The sequence below is a fragment of the Mytilus californianus genome, unplaced genomic scaffold, assembly GCF_021869535.1.
Source record: "Mytilus californianus isolate M0D057914Y unplaced genomic scaffold, xbMytCali1.0.p SCAF_4, whole genome shotgun sequence".
Classification (NCBI taxonomy): Eukaryota; Metazoa; Mollusca; class Bivalvia; order Mytilida; family Mytilidae; genus Mytilus; species Mytilus californianus.
The window spans coordinates 5149791-5172421 of NW_026262690.1; the positions used below are offsets into that span (position 1 = coordinate 5149791).

A 22631-nucleotide genomic window follows, 5' to 3' on the forward strand; every position below is an offset into this window, starting at 1 on the left:
ACTCATAGATGCAATAATGAATACAACTACCAAACTTATTTAAATATATATATCTTTATTTCTGTTTAATATTTGTGTAAAATGTAATCTAGATTGGAACAGAAAACAATAATGTTTAAAATGACAAGTTTTCCTTCTAAATTAACATTTAGACCATGATAAAAAGACATGCATAAAGATGAAAATCTATAAACAATATTGATTTTGTTTAATAAAAAATGTAAGTTTAATCAATAAAAATTATGCAGGTTTTTTTCAACTGTATATTACAAAAATATCAAGAGAAGAATAAATTTTTATAATGATTTAAAAAAATATATGCTGCAAAATCCTCAGAAAGTATTTTAGAATTGTTGAACCAGTCCTGAAGTCAAAAATATTACCAGTTTGTGCATAAACAAATTATATATAAATAAACAATTAAAGCTTATATGACCTAACTTATTGAGAATGTACAAGGACATTATCTTTCCTGTTTACATATATTAAAGTGGAAGCATGTAAAATAAAGATTGAACATTACCATGATTACAGGATATATAAATACAATATGTTGTATTACAAAGCTTCTTAAAAAGACTCATTCTGGTATCATAGATCATTTCGAACTTCTGTAAGAAGATATGCAGGTAGAAAATTTCAATTACTATTCTTTCACATTCCATGGCAAAATCTTTCCATGTCTACACCTCATACACAAGCAAGAGGTAGCTTTAATCATATTTGATGAAAAATGTATGGAATATTTGACTCAGTGGAAGATTTTAGAATGTGTAGAAGTCATGAATAAAAGATGAACAAATGATGAAAAAATATAAAAGTAGAATCATTTTACTCTTGAAATTACAAATTTAAAGTGGTAGGGAAATAATTTCCAATTGATCACAAGACTAAGAGTTATTTGATAATTTTGTTATATATAAGTACAGTATACAATAAGGATTATACTGATGGGTATGTTCTTGACTACAAATGTGGTATACAAGCTTACATCACAGTGATTTTTTAAAACGTTTTTTCCACATGTATGGCTATATCCTTTTTTCAGAAAGTAATTTTTGATAGTGAAGAATTGTCATTTAGTACAAGTTAATGCCATTTCTCTTGAGAAAGGTATCAGGAAGGAAGACTCTATTGCATGGTGCCAGTAAATAGTTAACTGATGAAAACATCCATCTATAAAGCATTTCTTTTAATTTTAGAATTATTTCGACGATTTTTCACTGTATGATATGCAAAACACATGAAAAATATAACAAGTAAAGCTGCATTAATTCCTATTACAATCATTCCTTCAGTAAAGTATGTTGGCATGGTGTAAACCTTGAGCTCAGCAGTGGCATTAAACTCTCTCATTTTAGTTGTACAGATGTATTCTCCTTGATCTGTTACCACAGCTGACTCTATGTGTAAAGTATTTTCTGTTACAATGTTAACATTAGCTCTGACTTGTGGAATGAGGGTTTCATTGATATACATCCATACTATATCTGAATTGATTGCTGAGTTATTTGAACAAACAAACTCTGCTGATTGACCAACTTGTTTAGCTAAAACAACTGGTTCTATTGTTAACAAGTCTGTTGCTTCTTCCCCCATGGCTGATTGGGATGTTAAACAAATAATAAAAGTAAAAAGGCCTAAAACTGGTAATTCCATCTTCATAATTTCATAGGAAAGGTATAATTGTTCTGAAAAAAAAAATAGAAATCTACTGTAAAATAAGCAGAAAATAATAATTAATTCAGAAATAATTAATCTACTATCATAGTGTATACACATGTGAAAGTTTTTTGATCATGTACATTTTTTGATCATGTACATAGTTATACAGAATGTTGATGTTTATCTGTTAGTGGTTAAATATGAGATTTGGCAATGTTTATGGCTAAATTAATTGAAGAACCATGCTCTGATAAATTATCTGTAAACATTTTTATACATTTTGATATTTTCCCCTTGAGGCAATTGATCTATAGCTGAATACTTTTCTGATAAATAAAATACAGGGTCAGTGATTGTGGACATTTAAGTTGATGCCTGGGAAACTATTTAGACTTAGGACTGTTTTTATAACTTGCCATAGAGTATGGTCACTTGTATTTTATTGAAGACTGTATTGTGACATATTTATGTCTATTTATGGTTATACTGTGTTGTTTAGTTGCTGTCTAACTGTCATTTATTCCCATTTAATTTATTCATTAACATTATTGTAAAGTATAAGTGAAATTAGGTAAATGTTTAAACTTCCTACCTGTATTTTAGTTGTTGAATTATTATTACTCTGATATTAAAGCTATATAATTTTACTGTTTAGGTTCGGTAAACACATCCTTATAATAAACACAACTTGTTCAAGGTATTCTATAGTTCATATATTTCAATTTCTGACATAGTTCATTTAATCTTCTTACCTGCACTACATGATTTAAATGATTATGGGTTAGAGAAGAGACAATCTTTATCAGTTGTCACATGGTGATACACTTCATACAGGGGAGCATATCAAAATAGACAGCATTGCCTTGGTTTCCTGTATTTCATTAGAGGTACTTGAAGGGTTAATGAATTATGATAAAGGATATGTGCATGTAAACTTTAAAAATGTTTTAGATTTGCATAATTTTGTAACAAAAAATATTTCTTCAGATGAAAACAAGAATTTAAAATCAGATGGTTCAAATCAGTTGAGAAAACAAAGAAGACTGGAAGAGAAAATGAAAAGGCTTGCTGTGAGTACTGAAAATAACTTTTATCTGGTATCTATGATGAGTTGATTTATATAAGAAAAATAATCTATTATTGTGGTAGCAGAATTATTTACACCTTATATGTGTTTTTGTGATTTAACACTTAAGATAAATAAAATTTAGCTTTATTGAATTATTCTTTTTTTGTGTGAGTGTAATTTATCATCTCTAGATAGGAAATATTCATCTACATAATCTTATGTAATTGAATGCAAAGTCTTTGACAGATTTTGTTTTTATTATAGGATAAAGTGGAAAGATACTGGGGGATACTGAGACTAAATGGTAAGATTTAGAACCAATATACGCTTTAAAATCATATATTCTTGATTTTGAATTGTACATAGGAATAATGATTTTGAGACTCTTTACTAGATTGCTCTGTCTAATAGGTTGATTAGGTGGTGTACATAAAAGCAATGATTCCACATAGGTTTCCAGTGATTGAAATCTATTGGAAATCTAAATTTTAGCCCTTTTTATGAAACTGCATTTCTAATCTATACCAAGAATAATGTATGCAAGGCCCTTAATAAAAAATGTCCTCGTTTCATTTTCTTATGGTACAAAAATCATGGCTACAAGAGGTAATTCATCTGTTTCTTCTCTGAAACTACAAAACCAAACCTTTTCAAGCTTTATAGGAATGATTATTGGGAAACCCATTACAAAGTTACTTCATTTTGTGAAATGGGGTAGCATGCATAGCAGCTATGATGTCTCATAGGTTCCCACTGAACCCATAGGAAATAACATTTTCTATTTCATTCTCTGAAACTGCATGGATAATCCTTACTGCTGAACCATAGCTCATACTCCTGGTCCTTGTGATATTGGAATAATTTCACTAATTTTGTGATAAGTTTCTATCCCAAAAATATCCCAGTGATGGTGAAGACCAGAATCAGGGACAAGAAAATTGTCAGAAGTGAAAACCTTAACATGGGAAAATTCAAACTCTATGGAAATAAACCAGTTTACATCTTCCTCTCTGAAAACGTATCACTATGGCTAATCTGCTACAAGTTTGAAAGGAATAATGTATGTTTTAGGTCTTTCATAAAACTTTCTCATTCACTGGACAACTAAAATATGTTCACTATAGGCAAATCTTGAATCTGGAAAATGATTTTTTTGATAGTAGTAATTGTTGACATTGATACAGATGAGCAGTACAAGGTTTTTTGTTATATTAACAGGATTGTTACCAAAGGGAGAAAAGAAACCTCTGACAGAACATGGAGACTTCTCAGTCTCACAAGATGAAGAAGGTATAGTGATTTTGTAATTTGATAAGACTTAAACTTTGTTTGCCCAGTATGATTAAAGATTGTTGATATTACCCTGCACATGTGTTCTTGAATGCACAGATGTAGCTTGATTAACAAATAGCATAGAATTCAACTAAAACTGATTTGAGGGGCCATCTTAAAATGCAGTGAGGTGTGAGTTTTTGCTCCTTTTTGAAGGTCTCACTGTAACTTTCAGAGGTGGATTTAGGGGGGTAGCCCCCCTTGTGGAGCTTCATATATGATTAATGCATAGACTTTTTATACAACCGTTTACGGGACGTATTATGGTATACTGTTGTCCGTCAGTCAACATCATTTCAGACATTAACTCAAAAACGCTTTCACCAACTTGCAAGAAATTGTGGTGAATTGTTTACATCTATTGACATGAGCTCCCTTTCGATTTTTACATATTTTAGATTTTACGTTTCCAAGTTACAGGGTTTTATTCATAAAAAAAGAGGATTTTCCAGTTTTCGAGCTCCCTTTCGATTTTTATATCTTTTAGATTTACGTTTCCGAGTTACAGGGTTTTATTCATAAAAAAAGGTGATTTTCCAGTTTTCGGACAAAAAATCAAAAATGCTTTCAGTAGTTCGTATGAAACTTTGGTGAATTGTTTATATCTATTGATGTAAGCTCCGTTTAGAATTTTATAAATTTTACATTTTACGTTTCTGAGTTATGGGGTTTAATTCATTAAAAAAGGGGGGATTTTCCATTTTTCGAACAATAACGCAGAAATGCTGTCAGCAATTCTCATGAAACTTTGGTGAATTTTTTATATCTATTGATGTAAGCTCCCTTTACATTTTCATAAATTTCTAATATGACATTGAGAATTAATTGAACTTTATTTGTTTATAGCCTGACAACAGATTTACTAAATATTGCGCAACAGCACAGTGTATTGCACAACAGCAAGAAATCTTTAATTGAATATAAATTGATTTCATATAACCAATTTCAAGTTCTTTGACTACATTTATTCAGAAACCTATAATATGTCAAATATTTATTACAATCTAAATTCAGACCTGTATCAAGCTTGAATATTGTGTCCATTTTTGCCCCAACTGTTCGGGGTTGGACCTCTGCAGGCATGTCCATTATCACTGAACTAGTATACATATTTGTTTAGGGGCCAGCTGAAGGATGCCTCCGGGTGCCGGAGTTTCTCGCTGCATTGAAGACCCATTAGTGGCCTTCGGCTGTTGTCTGTTCTATGGTCGGGTTGTTGTCTCTGACACATTCCCCATTTCCATTCTCAATTTTATATCCAGCTGCGCTCAGCGAAGCAGTTTATTAAAAATGCCATTTCTAATGTTGTCTTGTTGGCAGGCCCTTTCAATATCCTAGAGATGAATCTGACTTTGAACAGCCATAAAACACTATTTGTTTGTTTTTATGGTCAAGACGTCAGCAGCAATTTTACTAACTTTTACCAAATTTTGCATCAAAATGTGCATTTCAAATTTGACTGAAATGGACCTTTCATAATTTTTACCACCACTGTCAATAATTGATGGACTAGTGTAATGTGTCTGTTTATTGAATCACTAATGACATGTTTTGGCTCTGTCTTAGATCTTCAGATACCAGTTTAGTCTCACTAACGACATGATTTAGCTCTGTCTTAGATCTTTAGATACCAGTTTAGTCGTCTGATCAGTACATTTACCCATTGTGTCCTAGTTCCTATTATAATGTTTTGAATAAGTGTGGATTTACATAGGGGTGGGGGAGATAGTTTCCCTGTGATTAAGTCTGTTTCTCAGATGCTATATGTTTTAATCAATAGGTCAGTGTGTACACTCTTCTTTAACATAATGTTAGCAACCACTGTGAGTGTATACATTGATGGCTTTTGATTTGTAGTTCCAGAGTTGTGCCATCATATTACTTGGGAAATAGACAAATACGAAGTTTCTGTTTAACATCTTGTCAAAGTTTTGTGCAGTTAGATCATTTTATGTTTTAACAGAATGTTAATAAGAACCACTAAATATTGAACAAAAATGTTATGTTTGAATTTGACACATTTCAAGTATGTTGTTTATAGACAAATATGAAGTTTCCAACATTGGTTGAATGTAAATTTAACAATTTTTGGTTGGTGGTTCCATAATTATGTCACTTTAAGTGTCTTGCCTGTATATGTACTTCAGAATATTGACTGAGATTCTTCAGTGGTCTTGTTATCCAAAAATAGAAGGTGGCCATGCCCTTGGTGTCCTTAGCCGTGCCATTCTGCCCTGTTCCAAAATGCCAATGTGCCGTTTTGGCGAAGTCCTTCAACTTAAAATTTGATAGTTTTTTACCATGTACAATTTTTATTTGACTAATTCAAAAATCTGATCATTATTTTAAGGAAGTAACATAATGTACAAAGTGACCATTGTGATCGTGACCTTTGACAGATCTAAAAATGGCTTCGAGAGCTTAAAATAACTTTTTGTAACTGTGGCACAATTTGATTTTGCATCTCTGGTTTCTTCAACATTAAATTTTTATCTATCTAATTTGGGGATAGAATAAAAGCTCAATTGAAAATTTAAGAACAATTTATTAGCAGAAAATTTAGGGAGTTTTATAAACGTAATTTATCAAAAAGATAGATAACCCGAATAATACAATCATTATATTCCGCTCGCTATGATCACTCCATTCCTCGAGAAATGATAATGGATAGAGGGCTCTAAGTTATTCGAGATGAAAGATAGAATTTTTGACAAATCGTAAATAAGTTGGAGAGTAGGTCGATGAAAGTGTTATCTAATTTGTTATCATAATTTATGCTAAAGTTAAATAAAATAAGATATTTTTACTGGGAAATTTAGGAATTGTATTAACTCTATTACATAGAAAATATAAAAATTTCATATGATCACACAATTTGCAACTTTTACTGAAGTTTCATGATGAAAACATACAGTAATTGACAGAAAGTCGAAAACCAAAATGAACTTATTTAAAAAAAAACATTGTTTATTAGAATTCCGTTAAAATGTAAAATCTGACATATATTTAGTCTTTCTCTGCCCTCACTTTTGATATTTTTAAAAATAACAAAACGAAGACCATTGGTTGTATTCACTTCTACTGTGTATAATCCTCCGAAGAAGTAAGAGCACACAAGGCCTTGCGGTCATAAAAATTTCGAGCACGATTATAGTACTCAGACTCAGAAATCAACCAATCAAAATACTGTATTTGGTGTTTCGAGCACAAATTTTGTACTCCGAGTACGGAGTAAAGTTTTATTACCGACACTCCTGAATACAAGAAAGATAACTCAATTATGATTTTTCCTAGTTTTGAAATACCTGCTCAAGATCTGTCTTCATACTTCTGACTTCTGACTTTAGGACTTGTAGGTTTAGAAGGTCTTTTAAGTTATAGTGCAAAGTTAAGAAGGTCTTGGTAGTGGGTTGGGTGAGAAGGCCTGGGTCATCATTTTCTGAATTCTTTATTTTTATACAAATGTTCTCTATTCTGTACAAATAAACACCCATTATTCTGTCTTCTTCATTTTTTTTGCCCAATTTTTGCAATTCTTTATTTTTGATTTCAAAACATTTTCTCTTTTCCGTAGCATATACACTCCATAAGCTAATTATAAGGACAGGAATGTTGGGCTACTTAACCTACTCAGTGAGCAAGTTTCTGGCACAATTATAAACAATGTAAAGTCATGTTTTGCAGTTTTTATAATATGATAAATAATCAACAACAACTTATGCAATCTTTGTTATCTTCATATACAGTTATACACAATGTGAACATGTGATAAAAAGCCACAATGAATACACACAGAAACTTTCAATTTCTAGCTTGAGCACTGCTATATATTGCCTTATATGAGTAGTCACAGATTGCATTAGAAAAATTCTATTATTGGTTTTAGAACTGAACACATATCTAGTAGATTAATCTTGTTGTAATATGTTTTTGATAAGAAATGTCATCTTTCAGAAAATGTGGATGAGGAAAATAAAGAAGAGGAAGAAGAAGAGTCTAGTGAGAGTAATAAATTTCCTTGGATTTTCAGTCCTTTGGTTCAGGCCTTGTCACCTCTACCTCCATCACCAATGCTTTGTAGGATGGTAAGTTACTGTGTATATAATATATAAATCTTATCCTTTAAGTAGGTTTTTCGACACTACCTCCTGTATTACACAGGTAAAATAGCTACGGACCATAAATAAATAATTTTTTTCTTCCTTTTGCCTTGTAGGATCATAAGTAACAATATATGCATATCTGATCTATTCAGGTTTTTTGCCACGCTTTAAAACAGTTGAAAAAATTGAGACTTGGTTGTGCTGTTTCCGGCGGTGTCAACAATGTATCAGTTTGTGATTAGGTCATTTAAAGTTGAACCCAACCCCTTATCATGGTTCATTGGCTTTGAAACTTTTGCATTTAAAATTAAGAAGAAGTGGCATGATCGCCTATAAGACAAATCTCCACTAGAGACCAATTGCCTTGCAGTTAGCAACTATAGGTCACCATTCAGCATTCAACATTGAGGAAACCCATACTGCATAGCAACCTATAAAAGGCCCAGAAATGACAATTGTAAAACAATTCAAATAATAATAATGATAAAAATAATAATTCTTTATTTAAAGAGGGTTACACAGTTAGCTATAACACTAATCTTCCCTGAGGCCCTCATGAAATGTATTGAAATATAACAAACAAACAATTACCAAATAATCAAACAAACACACACATAAGAAAAATCAAATAAGAAATTGTTATAATATATACAATCTTCAAAACAGGTAAAAAATGATGAATTCATATAATATTGGCATCATTCAAATTACCTCAACCATATTAAGTAAGTGAGTGAAAATTATTATGCATATAAAATTACACAGCTTCTTATGTTCCAACAAGTAATTTTTTAAATCTTTTTTGAATGAGCTTGTACTTGAGGTTGGTTTTTTCATGGATATTGGTAAGTTATTCCATAAAATAGATCCTGAATATATAAAAGATAAAAAAAATGAGAAAACCAAGGACCTGATTTATGTACAAAACAATAAACAAAAAACAAAAATGATATTCAGCAACAAACAACAACCACTGAATTACAGGCTCCTGACTTGAGACAGGAACACACAGAATGTGACAGAGTTAAACATGATTGAAGCATTTGAATCATTCTGTGGCTGGTATGAAGTGATTTATTCTTTAAAATGTGTACTTGATCTATGGTTTAACATTACAATGGAACTACAAAAAGAGTCTTCTTTTCTTAATTAATCCTTATAAATTTTTTTTTAGAACAAGCCTTTGATAGGTAATATGGAAAGTGACGAAGAAAACATTGATGATATGGCAAATATATTGGAGTCTGAACTTCTGAGGTCATCACCTGTTCGGCAAACATCAAGGTCACAGTCGTTACTCCGGAAAGTACAAACTCTATCACCATTGGTGGAAAGTAAACAAAAACCAAAAAATAAAGTTTCAAATACAAGTAAAAATGACAGAAAAATAGCATTATTGAAATCAAACTCTTTTACAAAGATGAATGAAGGTGAAGGTGAAAGTTTATCAGATTCAGATTCTGAAAATGTGAAATGTGAAATGGACAGAAACTTGACTGGAAAACAATCGGATGACAACTTCAAAGTGTTTTCATTGGATATTTTGGAGAAACCTAATGAAAAAGGTGACAATTTAGAAAAAGTGTTTGAAAGTGAGAAAAAAAGAAATGAAAAATCTGATAGCAAAGTTGAACTGAGTGAACATTCTGCTTTTAAGAAATTCAAACCAAAAACAATTTCAGATATGCCTATAAAATCTAATTTAGTAAAACAAACTGAACCTATTCATAAAACAACTTGCTTAGAAGTGTATCCTAATGAATTCAAACCAGTAAAAACTTCAGAGGACACATATGTTGACAAAATTAGTAAAAATAAACCCTCTATGAATACATCTCGTAAAATTGAATTTGCTGAGAAACCGTCTAGTGATGGATTGAATACAAAGAATACAAATAGATTGGTAGAAAAAGTGAATAGAAGTCATACTAACCAGAGGACTGATACAGGTTTCATTGATAATAATGGCTTAAAAAAGAAAATAGATGCTGGTGATAATGGATTTGATTTAGATGACTTAATTTATGACAATTGTAATTTAGAAGATAATTCAGCAAGAGAAATTTGTGAAACTCCAGTTTTGGATGATCTCCCTTTGGTGAATAAGAAGGATGAAAATAATTTACATCAGCAAGAAAAACCTTTATGCAAATCAGATGATACTCAACAGCGATCTCATACACATCATGCTCAAAAAGACTCATTACATGTAAAATGTGCTCAGGATGAAAATAGAATACAAACTTCTGAAAAATTGACTAGGAATATGATCAGGCAGGAAAGTGGTGGCTTCGCATTGAAATCACAATACTCTGTTGAAAGTGAAAACTTGCATGCAAAGTCTTCATGTAGTCAAGGTATACAAAATGAAATATTGACAACTGATGATCTTTATCCTATTGGGAACTTAGAAGAAGTTGTTATAGAAAATGATAAAAACATCAAAACAAAGGATGAACTGACAGAAAATAAAACAATGCAAAAGGAAAGTGAAGCGAAACATTCAGATAGAAGGATATCTCACCAGGAAAGCTTAGGATTTAAAGTTGATATTATTGACAATCATTTGAATAATTCAGATTGTAATTTAAATACTGAATTAGTGGCACTGCATTCTGGGATGGAGGTGATTAATGTGACTGATCCAAAAAATGAAAAGGAAATAGTGAACCAAAATAAAAATGATAACATTTCCTCTCTTATATGTGAGAATGATAAAAAGAGTGAAAATGACATATTAAAAGAAAAATACATCACATTTATTGAATCAAGGAGATCTAGCCAGGATAGTATTGAAGCTAGAGAAAGACTTTCAACAGATATTGAACCCAAAATACTTTCTAAGGGAGATAATAAAGGTGGTGATAAAAACAGAGAGAGAGATAATTATCAAACAAACACTAGTGAGAAAAGTAATATTAAAGATTTGAAGGAAGCATTACCTCCAGCAAAAGTTAAGAAAAAAAATAAGGATAAGAAGAAACTAATCGAAAAAAACAAAAAAGATGACATTGGACAGATTTCTAATTCTGCAAATGAATCTAGTCAAGTAAACATTCCAACTAGCAAAAAGACTCTACATCAGTTAGTTCTACATGGATTAAATACTAAAACTGTTCCTTCCTCAACAGTAATATCACCAGATATACCTGATCTTTGTTTTAAGATTGAGAGTCGACCAAAGTCGTTACATTCCCCATTACCACTATCACCGTTATCTGTTTCACCATTTGATTTTACCATTCCAATGATGATTTCACCACTACCGCCATCACCAGCTCAACAAAGTGAAGCAGTTTCACCACTACCTGGTTCCCCATGGATAGAGGATGATGTCTCTGAAACTCATTCAAACAGGAGTACACCTGTCAATGTTCCAAAGAAAAGAACAAAGAATAGGCCTTGTAGCTTCTCATCCAGTGTGCCAACACATGCCATACATGTTAAACCTATCAGTGCCACAGCTACTACTAGTACAAGCCAGACCAGCAGTGCAAAGAAACCGGTACCTGCTGAGAGGGATCCATTAGCATTAAACAGAAAGCAAAGGATTAGCAGGTAGTTAGTCATTGTTAGTAATGCTATATTGCTTTCAAAAAACTTTAAGGAATATAAAAAAGAGTTTACCTTTTGTAACCTTTAGGTAATACTGTTCACTAAAACTTGGGTATCTTGTGCTAATGATCTACAAAACAAATATTTAGCATTAATATAAAATTGCAGTTAGTATTTCTCTCTTTATATATATTTTTGATAGGTTTACTTTAAGTACATATATACCTTTCCTGAAACCAGACAGTCCTACCTCATTTTGTGGTCAGATTTGAAGCCTTTTACTGATTTTTCAGATAGTGAAATTTTCATTAACTTTCTAAATGGATGATAACCATTTTGTATTATCAATTCCACTTTCAGTTTTCAACCCAGGTCCTTCAAACTTTTAGAATGCTTGTATATAAAATGATGCACCTGACCTGTGTTAACATTTTTGGTCAAGGTAGTTTTTGATGAAGTTGAAGTCCAATCAACTTGAAACTTAGTACACATGTTCCCTATGATATGATCTTTCTAATTTTAATACCAAATTAGAGTTTTGACCCCAATTTCACGGTCCACTGAACATAGAAAATTTTAGTGCAAGTGGGGCATCCTATACTATGGACACATTCTTGTTCATTTCAGAGTTATGGGACTTCATTCATGGAAAATTGGACATTTTTCTCAAATGTTGTATAATAATTCAATTTTGCTGTGATACTTTTTCCTGAAATTTTATCACAGGACTTGAATTGATCAAAGTAGTCTCCCTTTTAATATTTATGATTTTCGCTTTCATCATTCCAGCTGAGTTATGGGACTTTATTCCTGAAAATTTAAACGTTTTTAACCTTTCGCGCACTAACTTTAGTATCCTTGAATTGGTTCTTCTAAACTTTACACTTTTGTTTTATAAAAGGAAGCTCATTTGATTTTTAAAATTTTATTGTTAATAGTCGTTTCTGAGTTCAGGACAATAACAGATTGAAGTAAATTTTTCTCATGTACCATAACTTGAGTAAGCTTTGAATGATTCACTGGAAACTTTACACAATTGTTGGAATTGTTGAAATGAAAGATGGTTTAATCACACACATTGTACAGGTTAAAGTTTGAATTGAGCTTATGAAATTGTTGGTTTTTTTTCAGAGTTCCAAAACAAGGAGCAGCACTAAAGCGAAAAAGTTTAGAACCTATAGCAAGTGAAATCAAAGACAAGAAAAAGGTTTGTTTTTGTTGACAAAATCTCAAATATTTTATGTTTAAGTGGAACTAAACTTGACAGGAAACTTTTGTGTGATTTAGCTTAATTCTAATGGTAGAGGATTGCAGTCTGGTAAAGGGGACACTTTTAAGGGTTTATTATTTTTATGAAGAATTTATCACATTGGCAGCTGTTCATCTGTTTTCCCAATTCAGACATATACCCTTCATCATGAACGGACATATAAAAAATATTCCTAGAAAATTATTTCTGCCTTCTCTATTCCAATTTTGGTTTTCCCTAGCAAAACATGGACAGGAAAGTTTATCACTGCATATTGTTTTTAATGCCCCCGCCATAGCGGTGGGGGCATTAAGTTTTACCCTTGTCCGTCTGTACATATGTGTGTACGTATAACGTACGTCCCGAAATTGGTTTTCGTTCTCTAACTTGAGTTTGCCTCAACCAAATGTTATGAAACTTATACACAATGTTTATTACCACAAAACACAGATCAGGTTTGAATTTTGGTGGCGTCACTTTTACCGTTCTAGAGTTATGCCCCTTTATAAATGGAAAATTAAAAATTTTTAGTTTCCGTTCTCTTACTCAAGTTTGCCTCAACCAAATGTTATGAAACTTATACGCAATGCTTATTACAACAAAACACAGATCAAGTTTGAATTTTGGTGGCGTCACTTTAACCGTTCTAGAGTTATGCCCCTTTATAAAAGGAAAAATTGCAAAATTTTTAGTTTCCGTTCTCTAACTTAAGTTTGCCTCAACCAAATGTTATGAAACTTATACATTATGCTTATTACCACAAAACACAGATCAAATTTGAATTTTGGTGGCGTCACTTTAACCGTTCCAGAGTTATGTCCCTTTATAAATGGAAAATTGCAAAATTTTTATTTTCTTCTTAATATCAAGTTATTATACGACCGCAAAAATTAAAAAATTTTTGGTCGTATATTGGTATGACGTTGGCGTCGGCGTCGTCGGCGTCCGAAGACACATTGGTTTTCGCACTCTAACTTTAGTTTAAGTGAATGGATCTCCATGAAATTTTACCATAAGGTTCAATACCACGAAAGGAAGGTTGGGATTGATTTTGGGGGTTATGGTACCAACAGTTAAGGAATTAAGGGCCAAAAAGGGGCCAAAAATAAGCATTTTTGTAACTTCCAGACAATAACTTGTGTGTAAGTATATGGATCTCTCTGACATTGTACCACAAGGTTCCATATCACAAAGGGAAGGCTGTAACTGATTTTGGGGGTAATTGCCTCAAAATTTTAGGAATAAGCCAAAAAAGGGGCAAAAAACAAGCATTTTTCTAGTTTCATGACAATAACTTGTGTGTAAGTGTTTGGATATTTCTGAAATTGTACTACAAGGTTCCATATCACAAAGGGAAAGCTGGAATTGAGTTTGGGGGTAATTGCCCGAAACGTTTAGGAATTGGGGGCCAAAAAGGGGCCAAAAATAAGCATTTTTCTAGTTTCCAGACAATAACTTGTGTTCAAGTGTATGGATCTCTCTGAAATTGTACTGCAAGGTACCATACCACAAAGGGAAGGCTGGGATTGAGTTTGGGGGTGATGAATCATAAGGGGGTTCAAAAAATTTGGGGGGGGGGGATTTTTTTTTTTCTTTTTTTCCTTTTTTATTTCTTTAAAAATTTTCCATTTTAAGTTGGTTATTTCTGATTAATATTTAAAAGCAAATAATAATGATATGGTAGGAGATACACACCAAACAGGATGTGTAAATTATTATATAATAAGTATTGTGCAATAGCAAGAAATTTTCAATTGCACAGTATTGCACAATAGCAAGAAATCTTCAATTGCACAGTATTGCGCAATAGCAAGAAATTGTCAGTTGTACAGTATTGCGCAATAGCAAGAAATATTCAATTGCACAGTATTGTGCAAAAGAAGATACTTCGTATAAATTGCTTATTTCTTGATCAATTTCATACGGGTTTTATTCTTGAATTCTTGGGGTTCTTTAATATGCTGAATCTAACCGTGTATTAAGTTTTTGGATTTTGGGCCCCGTTTTTAAATTGGTCCACTTTGAGGTCCAAAGGGTCCAAAATTTAACTTTGTTTGATTTCATCAAAAATTGAATTATTGGGGTTCTTTGATATGCCGAATCTAACCGTGTATTTAGATTCTTAATTTTTGGTTCCGTTTTCAAATTGGTCTACGTTAAGGTCCAAAGGGTCCAAAATGAAACTTAGTTTGATTTTAACAAAAATTAAATTTTTAGGGTTCTTTGATATGCTGAATCTAAACATGTATTTAGATTTTTGATTATGGGCCCAGTTTTCAAGTTGGTCCAAATCGGGGTCCAAAATTAAACTTTGTTTGATTTCAACAAAAATTGACTATATGGGGTTCTTTGATATGCTGAATCTAACCATGTATTTAGATTTTTGATTTTTGGGCCCCGTTATCAACTTTGTCCACATTGAGGTCAAAAGGGTCCAAAATTAAACTTTGTTTGATTTCATCAAAAATTGAATTCTTGGGGTTCTTTGATATGCTGAATCTAACCATGTATTTAGATTTTGGATATTGGACCATAATAGGTGAATGTCCAATTTAAAATTTTTAAGTTCTTAGACCACATTCATTCTGTGTCAGAAACCTATGCTGTGTCAAATATTTAATCACAATCCAAATTCAGAGCTGTATCAAGCTTGAATGTTGTGTCCATACTTGCCCCAACTGTTCAGGGTTTCGACCTCTGCGGTCGTATCAAGCTGCGCCCTGCGTAGCATTTTATTTTTAAAATTGGAGTTATCTTCCTTTGTCCATGATTATAGTTGAATCAACTACAATCAATACTTTATACAATGCAATGTTTAATTTTGACTTCCACTGATAAAACACAGATCTAGTTGAATTTGGGTAGTGTCACTTTACCCATTATTGAGTTATGCCCCTTTATAAATCGAAAGATTGCAAAATTTTTAGTTTCCATTCTGTAACTTAAGTTTGCCCCAACCAAACATTATGAAACCTATACACAATATTCATTACCACAAAACTAAGATCAAGTACAAATTTTTTGTTTCCGTTTTCTAACTTTAGTTTGCCTCAACAAAATGTTATGAAACTTATACACAATGCATATTACTACATAATACAGATTAAGTACGAAATAAGGTGCCGACACTTTTACCAGTCTTGAGTTATGTCCCTTTATAAACATAAAAATTGCTGAATTTTTTATTTTGTCTCAACCAAATGTTATAAAACTTATACACAACCGTTCTAGAGTTATGCGTGTTTGCAAATAGAAAAATTGCTGAATTTTTAGTTTCTGTTCTCAACTTAAGATTGCCTCAACCAAATGTTATGAAACTTAAACACAAAACTCAGATCAAGTTCAAATTTGGGTAGCATCACTTTTACCGTTCTTCAGTTATGTTCCTTTATAACTATATGATATGCAAGCGGGGGCATCATCTGTGTCCACATGTGGACACTATCCACATTTATTTACTTTAGAATTGAACTTAACTTGACAGAAAGGCATCCAACAGTTTATCAGATTAAGAGATATCTCTGTGTTCTCCGTTTTATCTACATTATATTTATTAATAACTATACCTCAGGCTTAATAGGAATAAAAGGGGATGTACAGTTTATGGTAATGAGATTAAAACCCAACATAAAAATTAACAGAAAGTCATATTGAGAGCAACATTCATTCTTCAGGTGGCTATACCATATGCCAAGCTTGTCCTGAGTTCATAAAAGTTGTGGATAAATTTAGAAGAAACAATAAAAAACATCTGCCATTAACATGATTAACTCCCAATTCTCCAACTAATGAAAAATGTCAAGATATGTCATATGACAACTACTGACAAGGTTCCTGACAGTCACATGAAAATGTTAAACTACCCTTTCTAGATCTCCATCCTTTCCCTTTTTAAGTATTGATCAGCTGAAAAGATGTACTTGAAAGTTCACAATAAAAAGCAATACAGCATTTAACTCTAAAATAATGGTATAATAGATAACAACAAAAAAAATAACACATTATACCATATAAAAGAATGCTCACAGTTTCTGAAAAACAAGCTCAAAATACTTAACTTAATCTGCATTTCCTTTGCTGTCTTGCGCCAAATATCACTGATCATTTTGGAACCCCCATACCACGGAATGATAAACTATATACATGTTTTGATCCTCTAGGTAAGATACATTCTTTTATATTAATTTATATATGTTCAATTGTTTAGTGTACAGTAGAGAAGATATCTGAAACACAAGAGGAGAAGGTAATCTTAAAGCAGGAAACAGGTTACTGGAAAGGTAAGATAATCCTTACTAAAATGTCAGTAAAAATTAAAATTAAAAAGTCAAATTAACATATCTCATCTAAATACTGTGTGAAAACAAAAAGCAAAAAAATTTTTTTTTTCTTATTACTAATATAAAATATAATTTGTGACAAGCGTATGTATATTTTTATTTTAAAGTACATGTGTTTTCCTTGAATACAATGTTATAATATAATAACAACAATATTGAACAGAGACTCAATAACATTTACCTTCTCTTGATATTGTTTTTTAAATATCCCTCCTTAACATGACATATCTGATTAGTTATACTGAATATCAATTTAGATGGTTAAAACTTAAGTTAAACATTCAGAATTAGATTGCATTATTATTTTGCTATCAAGTTGTGACAGAGAGGATGAAAATGGCAATTCCCTTTTATACCCGGGCAATGATGAAATATGATCAAATTTCGTTTGATAAAAAAAAATACATGAAAAATACAGCAATCTGTTCCCAGGATATATATAAGGTATAATTAATCAACATATATTATCTTTTGTATCATTAATAGATTTTTATTGTATTTTCAGATGTTGAGATATACCTGCAGCAGTATATATGTTTGTATCACATGACCCCAGAGGATGTCAAGGTCAAGTTACTAACAGATAAAGATCCTGCTGCTGTACTGCCTGCTGTTATACTATGGACAACACAGGTACACATTATCCTTAATAATTTGTTGTGTGTATTTTATTAGATTATTAAGTTTTTTTGTCTCGCCTTGACAGAGTCAAAAAGCAAGACATAGGTATGCTGTTTCCGGCGACGGCGGCGTCAGCAATGTATTAGTTTGTGATTAGGTCTAGTTTATGGTGAACCACTAGTGGTAGATCAATGATATTTGATATGCAGTTGTATTAGCATTGGCACATCTCATTACCATGGAGATTATTTGGCAACACCCCCTCAGTCATGCTCTTTTGACTTTGAAACTTTTGCTTAGTTTTCATGTATTAGTTTGTGATTAGGTCAGTTTATGGGGAACCACTAGTGGTAGATCAATGATATTTGGTATGCAGTTGTATAAGCATTGGCATATCTCATTTCCATGAAGATTATTTGGCCCCACCCCCTCAGTCATGCTCTATTAACTTTGGAACTTTTGCTTAGTTTTCATGTTGTAGTTTGTGATTAGGTCAGTTAAAGATGAACCTCTAATGTTAAGTCTATGATATTTGATGTGCAAATGTATTGGAATTTGCAAGTTTCATTTCCAGGGAGATTATATAACCCCACCCCCTCATTATGGTTCATTGACTTTTACATAGTTTACAAGTTAATGTTTGTGTTTAGCTTTGTTTAAAGGGAACAACTTATGAAAAGTCAATGGTATTTGATATGCAGTTGTATTAGCATTGACACATCTCATTTCTATGGAGATGGTTTAGCCCTGTAACTTCAGTCGTGGTTAATTGACTTTGAATATTTGCATAACTTACATGTTAAAGTATTGCTATTTTAAATTCAACATTTGCATTATCAAAATAATAAATAGGCGAGACATATCTCTGTGTGAACAGTATATTTAAAGAAATATTGCCCATCTAAATAAAAGACGTTAGATTATTGCTTCGCCAAATGTAAGTTGTAAGTGTTTGCCTTACAATGTTGATATAAATAAAAGATCATATTCTGATGCTAAAGCTTTCTATAAATAAACACCTTATTTAATCTTGAAATTTGTAGCCAAACTTGGAAGAAAGTGCATCAGTGAAATTTCTATTTAACAATTAATCTATGCTATAACTTTTTCAGTATTTAAGAAGTAGTGAGGAAGAGATGTTAAACAGTATGTATAGATTCTGTAAAAATGGAGAGGAATCCAAACCAGGACCGTTCCTCACTACACAGGAGTCAAGACTTGTAGATCTATTTGTTTACATAATACACAACAACATTTGGGTATGTTCAATGTATTAAAAGATGTATTTATTTATTGGCAAGTAATCGATACTTGAGGCTGACTTTATTTTTCCTTAGAAAGACAACAGTATATTTGATTTCATGAATAAAATGAGAAAGATATTATTTGACTATAACACATTAAATGAGTAACAATTTTAAAAGACTACAAAAACTGTAGATAGATATTTATTAGACTCCCAGTACTATTTATCATGACATTTGTCATTGAAAGATTACAAACATATTTCATTTTGTTTTATAAAGGTCTGCTTCTAATTATTTTTCAATTTGCTGAATTTTAGGTTGAATTTAAGACCAGATTGTTGGATGCATTATGGAATTGTATTATGCTTAGAGATGTGGTAACCATACTAGGAAGAACATCACTATGGTAACATTTATCATTATTATTTCTTAGAGTAGTTTTATCATTATTTTTTCTTAGAGCAGTTTCATCGTTGTTATTTCTTAGAGCAGTTTTATCATTGTTATTTCTTAGAGTAGTTTTATCAGTGTTATTTCTTAGAGCAGTTTTATCATTATTATTTTTTAGAGCAGTTTTATCATTGTTATTTCTTAGAGCAGTTTTATCATTGTTATTTCTTAGATCAGTTTTATCAGTGTTATTTCTTAAAGAAGTTTTGTCATTATTATTTCTTGAGAATCTTCAGTAATTTATTTATTCAGTAAAAATAAAAATCTACCATGAGGAATGGTTTAGATAACTTAATGAAATCTACCTATAGCAAAGCGTCCACCTCAGTCATTAAGTTTTCCATTTTGCTTTTTATACCCCAGCTAATGGTGGGTCTGTCAGAATATTTAACCCCTGGAGTTTATAGAATTCAGCTTTAAATCACAGCATCAAACAAACTAACATTCTTTGAAGGTGAATTATAAAGATAGGGAGAAATTAACAATTTATCTTGATAATTTAGTTTGCAACTCAAATTGTTCTTCCCTGAAATGTGTTTTGAATACTTTTCTTGAAAAAAGAAAGTTTTGTAACAACTTGTATTTCATATTTTCAGTCGAATGTTCACAGGAATATGCCAGAAAGAAGGTAAGTGATATATCTTAAGTCTGGAAAAAAGTTTAATTATTGTTATGTGATTGTTCCAATTTTTTGGAATATTGCATTGTTAGCGCTCTCATGTGTATAGTTTTTGCCAGATTTTTATGAAAAATATATCATAGGCTTATATCAGCAATGTCTTTGACAAGTTCAAAAATCAGTGCCGATCAATTATTTTTAAAAGAGTTCTGCCTCTTGGAAATATTAATTATATGGAAAATTGCACTGAAGTGCTCTCACATGTACAATATATCAATAATGTTTTGGACAATTTTGAAAATCAGTGCTGGTCAAATATTTTTAAAAGAGTTATGCCCCTTGGAAATATTAACTATTAATCGGAAATTGCATTGCATTTGCTCTCAAGCCTTCATTTCTCTAAGATATTTATAAAAATGTTTAAAAGAACCAGAAAAAAAAGTTGCCCTTGGACATATAGAATATATGCAATGCAGGGGACATTGGAACTCTGTTCTTTTATTCTATAATTTTGGTATTTGAATCTTAAAACAAAATTCATTTTAAAGAAACAAAGGAAACTGCAATCCTATAGCATGGTAATAAGTTGCTTTTTTAGGGGAATGTAGCAGTCTCTCAATTTGAGAATTCACTCACTCTGAGCCTCATTTTATGCTGCATTGACTGAGTTTTTTTATAGTACTGACTTCTGATAGAATGTCCTCTCCAATATTCTATTTTATTCTTGCAACAATATCAATATGCAGATGATTTGGTGTATCTTGTGCTTCTGGCACAGCTGTTTATTACATATTTTATAACAGAATGGTTTGATGAATGTATTTCACATTGAGGTTAATTCTGTTTATTTTATGTTTTGACAGGAAATGTGGGCTCTGTCAGAGTATTGTTTTACCATATAGTAACCAGTGGTTACCCGAGGTATATAACCCTTGGTCTGTCAATAATAGGAGTTTGGCCTGAAGTCTTGTACAAATCTAATACAGGTGAGTTGGATATCCTAGTGATATAACCTTTATTCTTTCAATAATTGGGGCATTGCCTGAAGTCTACAAATTAAATACCAGCGTTTCATAAAAATAAGTTAATGGAAAGTTTTTAGTGTTTCATGTCTCAAGCCTGTTACCAAAGGTCCCTCTAGTAATTGGATAATACGAAAAATAAAGATGATCAGGAATAACAATATTTTATAGCAAAACAGACCATACCTGCCATACAAAAAGACAAACAACAATCAACAAAACATGGTCCAGATAGCCTGACTCTGTACAAATGTGGGGAATTTAACCAGTCTTAGGTGATCAAGTTTTGGTCACATTTTTCATAGGAACTATATCCAGGCTTCCTGAAATCTGTTACCATGCTGTACGTGAACATGCTACACCATGTAATGCATCTTCACATCCATTGCTCATCATCTTCCTGTTTATCAAAATCATATATTGTGGATATCATTAGTGTTCGATAGTTCACATTCCATCTTGTTTCCTTTTCAGATCCAAGTGTTTTGTTGACAACATTTGAATTTTGCATCATGAAAATTTTACTAACAGATAAAGAAAAACATGAAAAGGTAAGAAATGTTTATTGTATAGTTTTTTTTTTATCACACAATCTTTTCATTGTTCACCTATATGTGGTATTTATTATCATCGTAAGGTATTAAAGAAAGGGTTCAACATGAACTTGACCTAATTTTAAAGTTCTGTGACCAATGTTTAGTTTTTGTGATCAGGTCAGTTCCTTAGATATTATATGTAATAGGTCTAATATATTTAGCATATTAAATATTAGTAAGGCAAATATATCCATCTGACTCTGTTCACCAGATATCGACCTCTTTTTTATGATTATTTGGTCAATGTTTAATTTTTGCATGAAGAAAAAAAACACTAAAAACATTGAAAGTGAAAACACACACTTATCACATAACTGCATATCAATATCAATTGGCCTTAAGCATCACTGAAGAGACATTCAATGTTGAAATGTGCATCTGGTGCAGAAAAATTGGTACCGTTAATGTTTTAAATAGATCAAATTACTTGTTATTTACCTTTTTGGGGTTGTAAACTTTATAGCATCTGACAACTTTTGATTGTCAGTAATAAGTAATTAGATCAGGGAGGAAGAAAGAGAAAAAGTTGATGGAGGTCTGATATTTTGAAGTACATGTATTGATGAAAATTTTTTAAGTTGATTAAAGACCAAAGAATCAATTGCATTTCTTTATTAATATAGAAAATTGATATATATGTTATTATCTTTGGTTTGATGTAACTGTACAAAATTATTAAAAAACTTATTGTAGAAATGTGTGAGTTAACTTGACAACATTTTTAAGACCTATTAAAAACCTAATGTCAACATCAGTACTTTAC

The 22631-nt window shown here is 31.5% G+C and overlaps 1 protein-coding gene and 1 long non-coding RNA gene across 2 annotated transcripts in view; one reads left to right on the plus strand and one right to left on the minus strand.

The window, feature by feature from the left end:
* The window catches only part of LOC127739379 (putative leucine-rich repeat-containing protein DDB_G0290503), a 58262-nt gene that overhangs the window by 28184 nt on the left and 7447 nt on the right, over positions 1-22631 (plus strand). Inside the window, exons 9-21 of the mRNA XM_052251076.1 lie at positions 2653-2735; positions 2999-3038; positions 3953-4024; positions 8021-8151; positions 9344-11727; positions 12856-12931; positions 17181-17253; positions 17819-17946; positions 19047-19193; positions 19499-19587; positions 20228-20259; positions 21114-21236; positions 21747-21823. Of these exons, the coding sequence (XP_052107036.1) occupies positions 2653-2735; positions 2999-3038; positions 3953-4024; positions 8021-8151; positions 9344-11727; positions 12856-12931; positions 17181-17253; positions 17819-17946; positions 19047-19193; positions 19499-19587; positions 20228-20259; positions 21114-21236; positions 21747-21823 (3455 nt within the window). The remainder of the gene's footprint in view (positions 1-2652; positions 2736-2998; positions 3039-3952; positions 4025-8020; positions 8152-9343; positions 11728-12855; positions 12932-17180; positions 17254-17818; positions 17947-19046; positions 19194-19498; positions 19588-20227; positions 20260-21113; positions 21237-21746; positions 21824-22631) is intronic.
* Positions 35-2645, minus strand: LOC127739419 (uncharacterized). Its single transcript, XR_008000434.1, has 2 exons — positions 2418-2645; positions 35-1691 (listed from the first exon to the last, which is right to left on the minus strand). It is a non-coding gene; the product is annotated as an uncharacterized LOC127739419 (long non-coding RNA).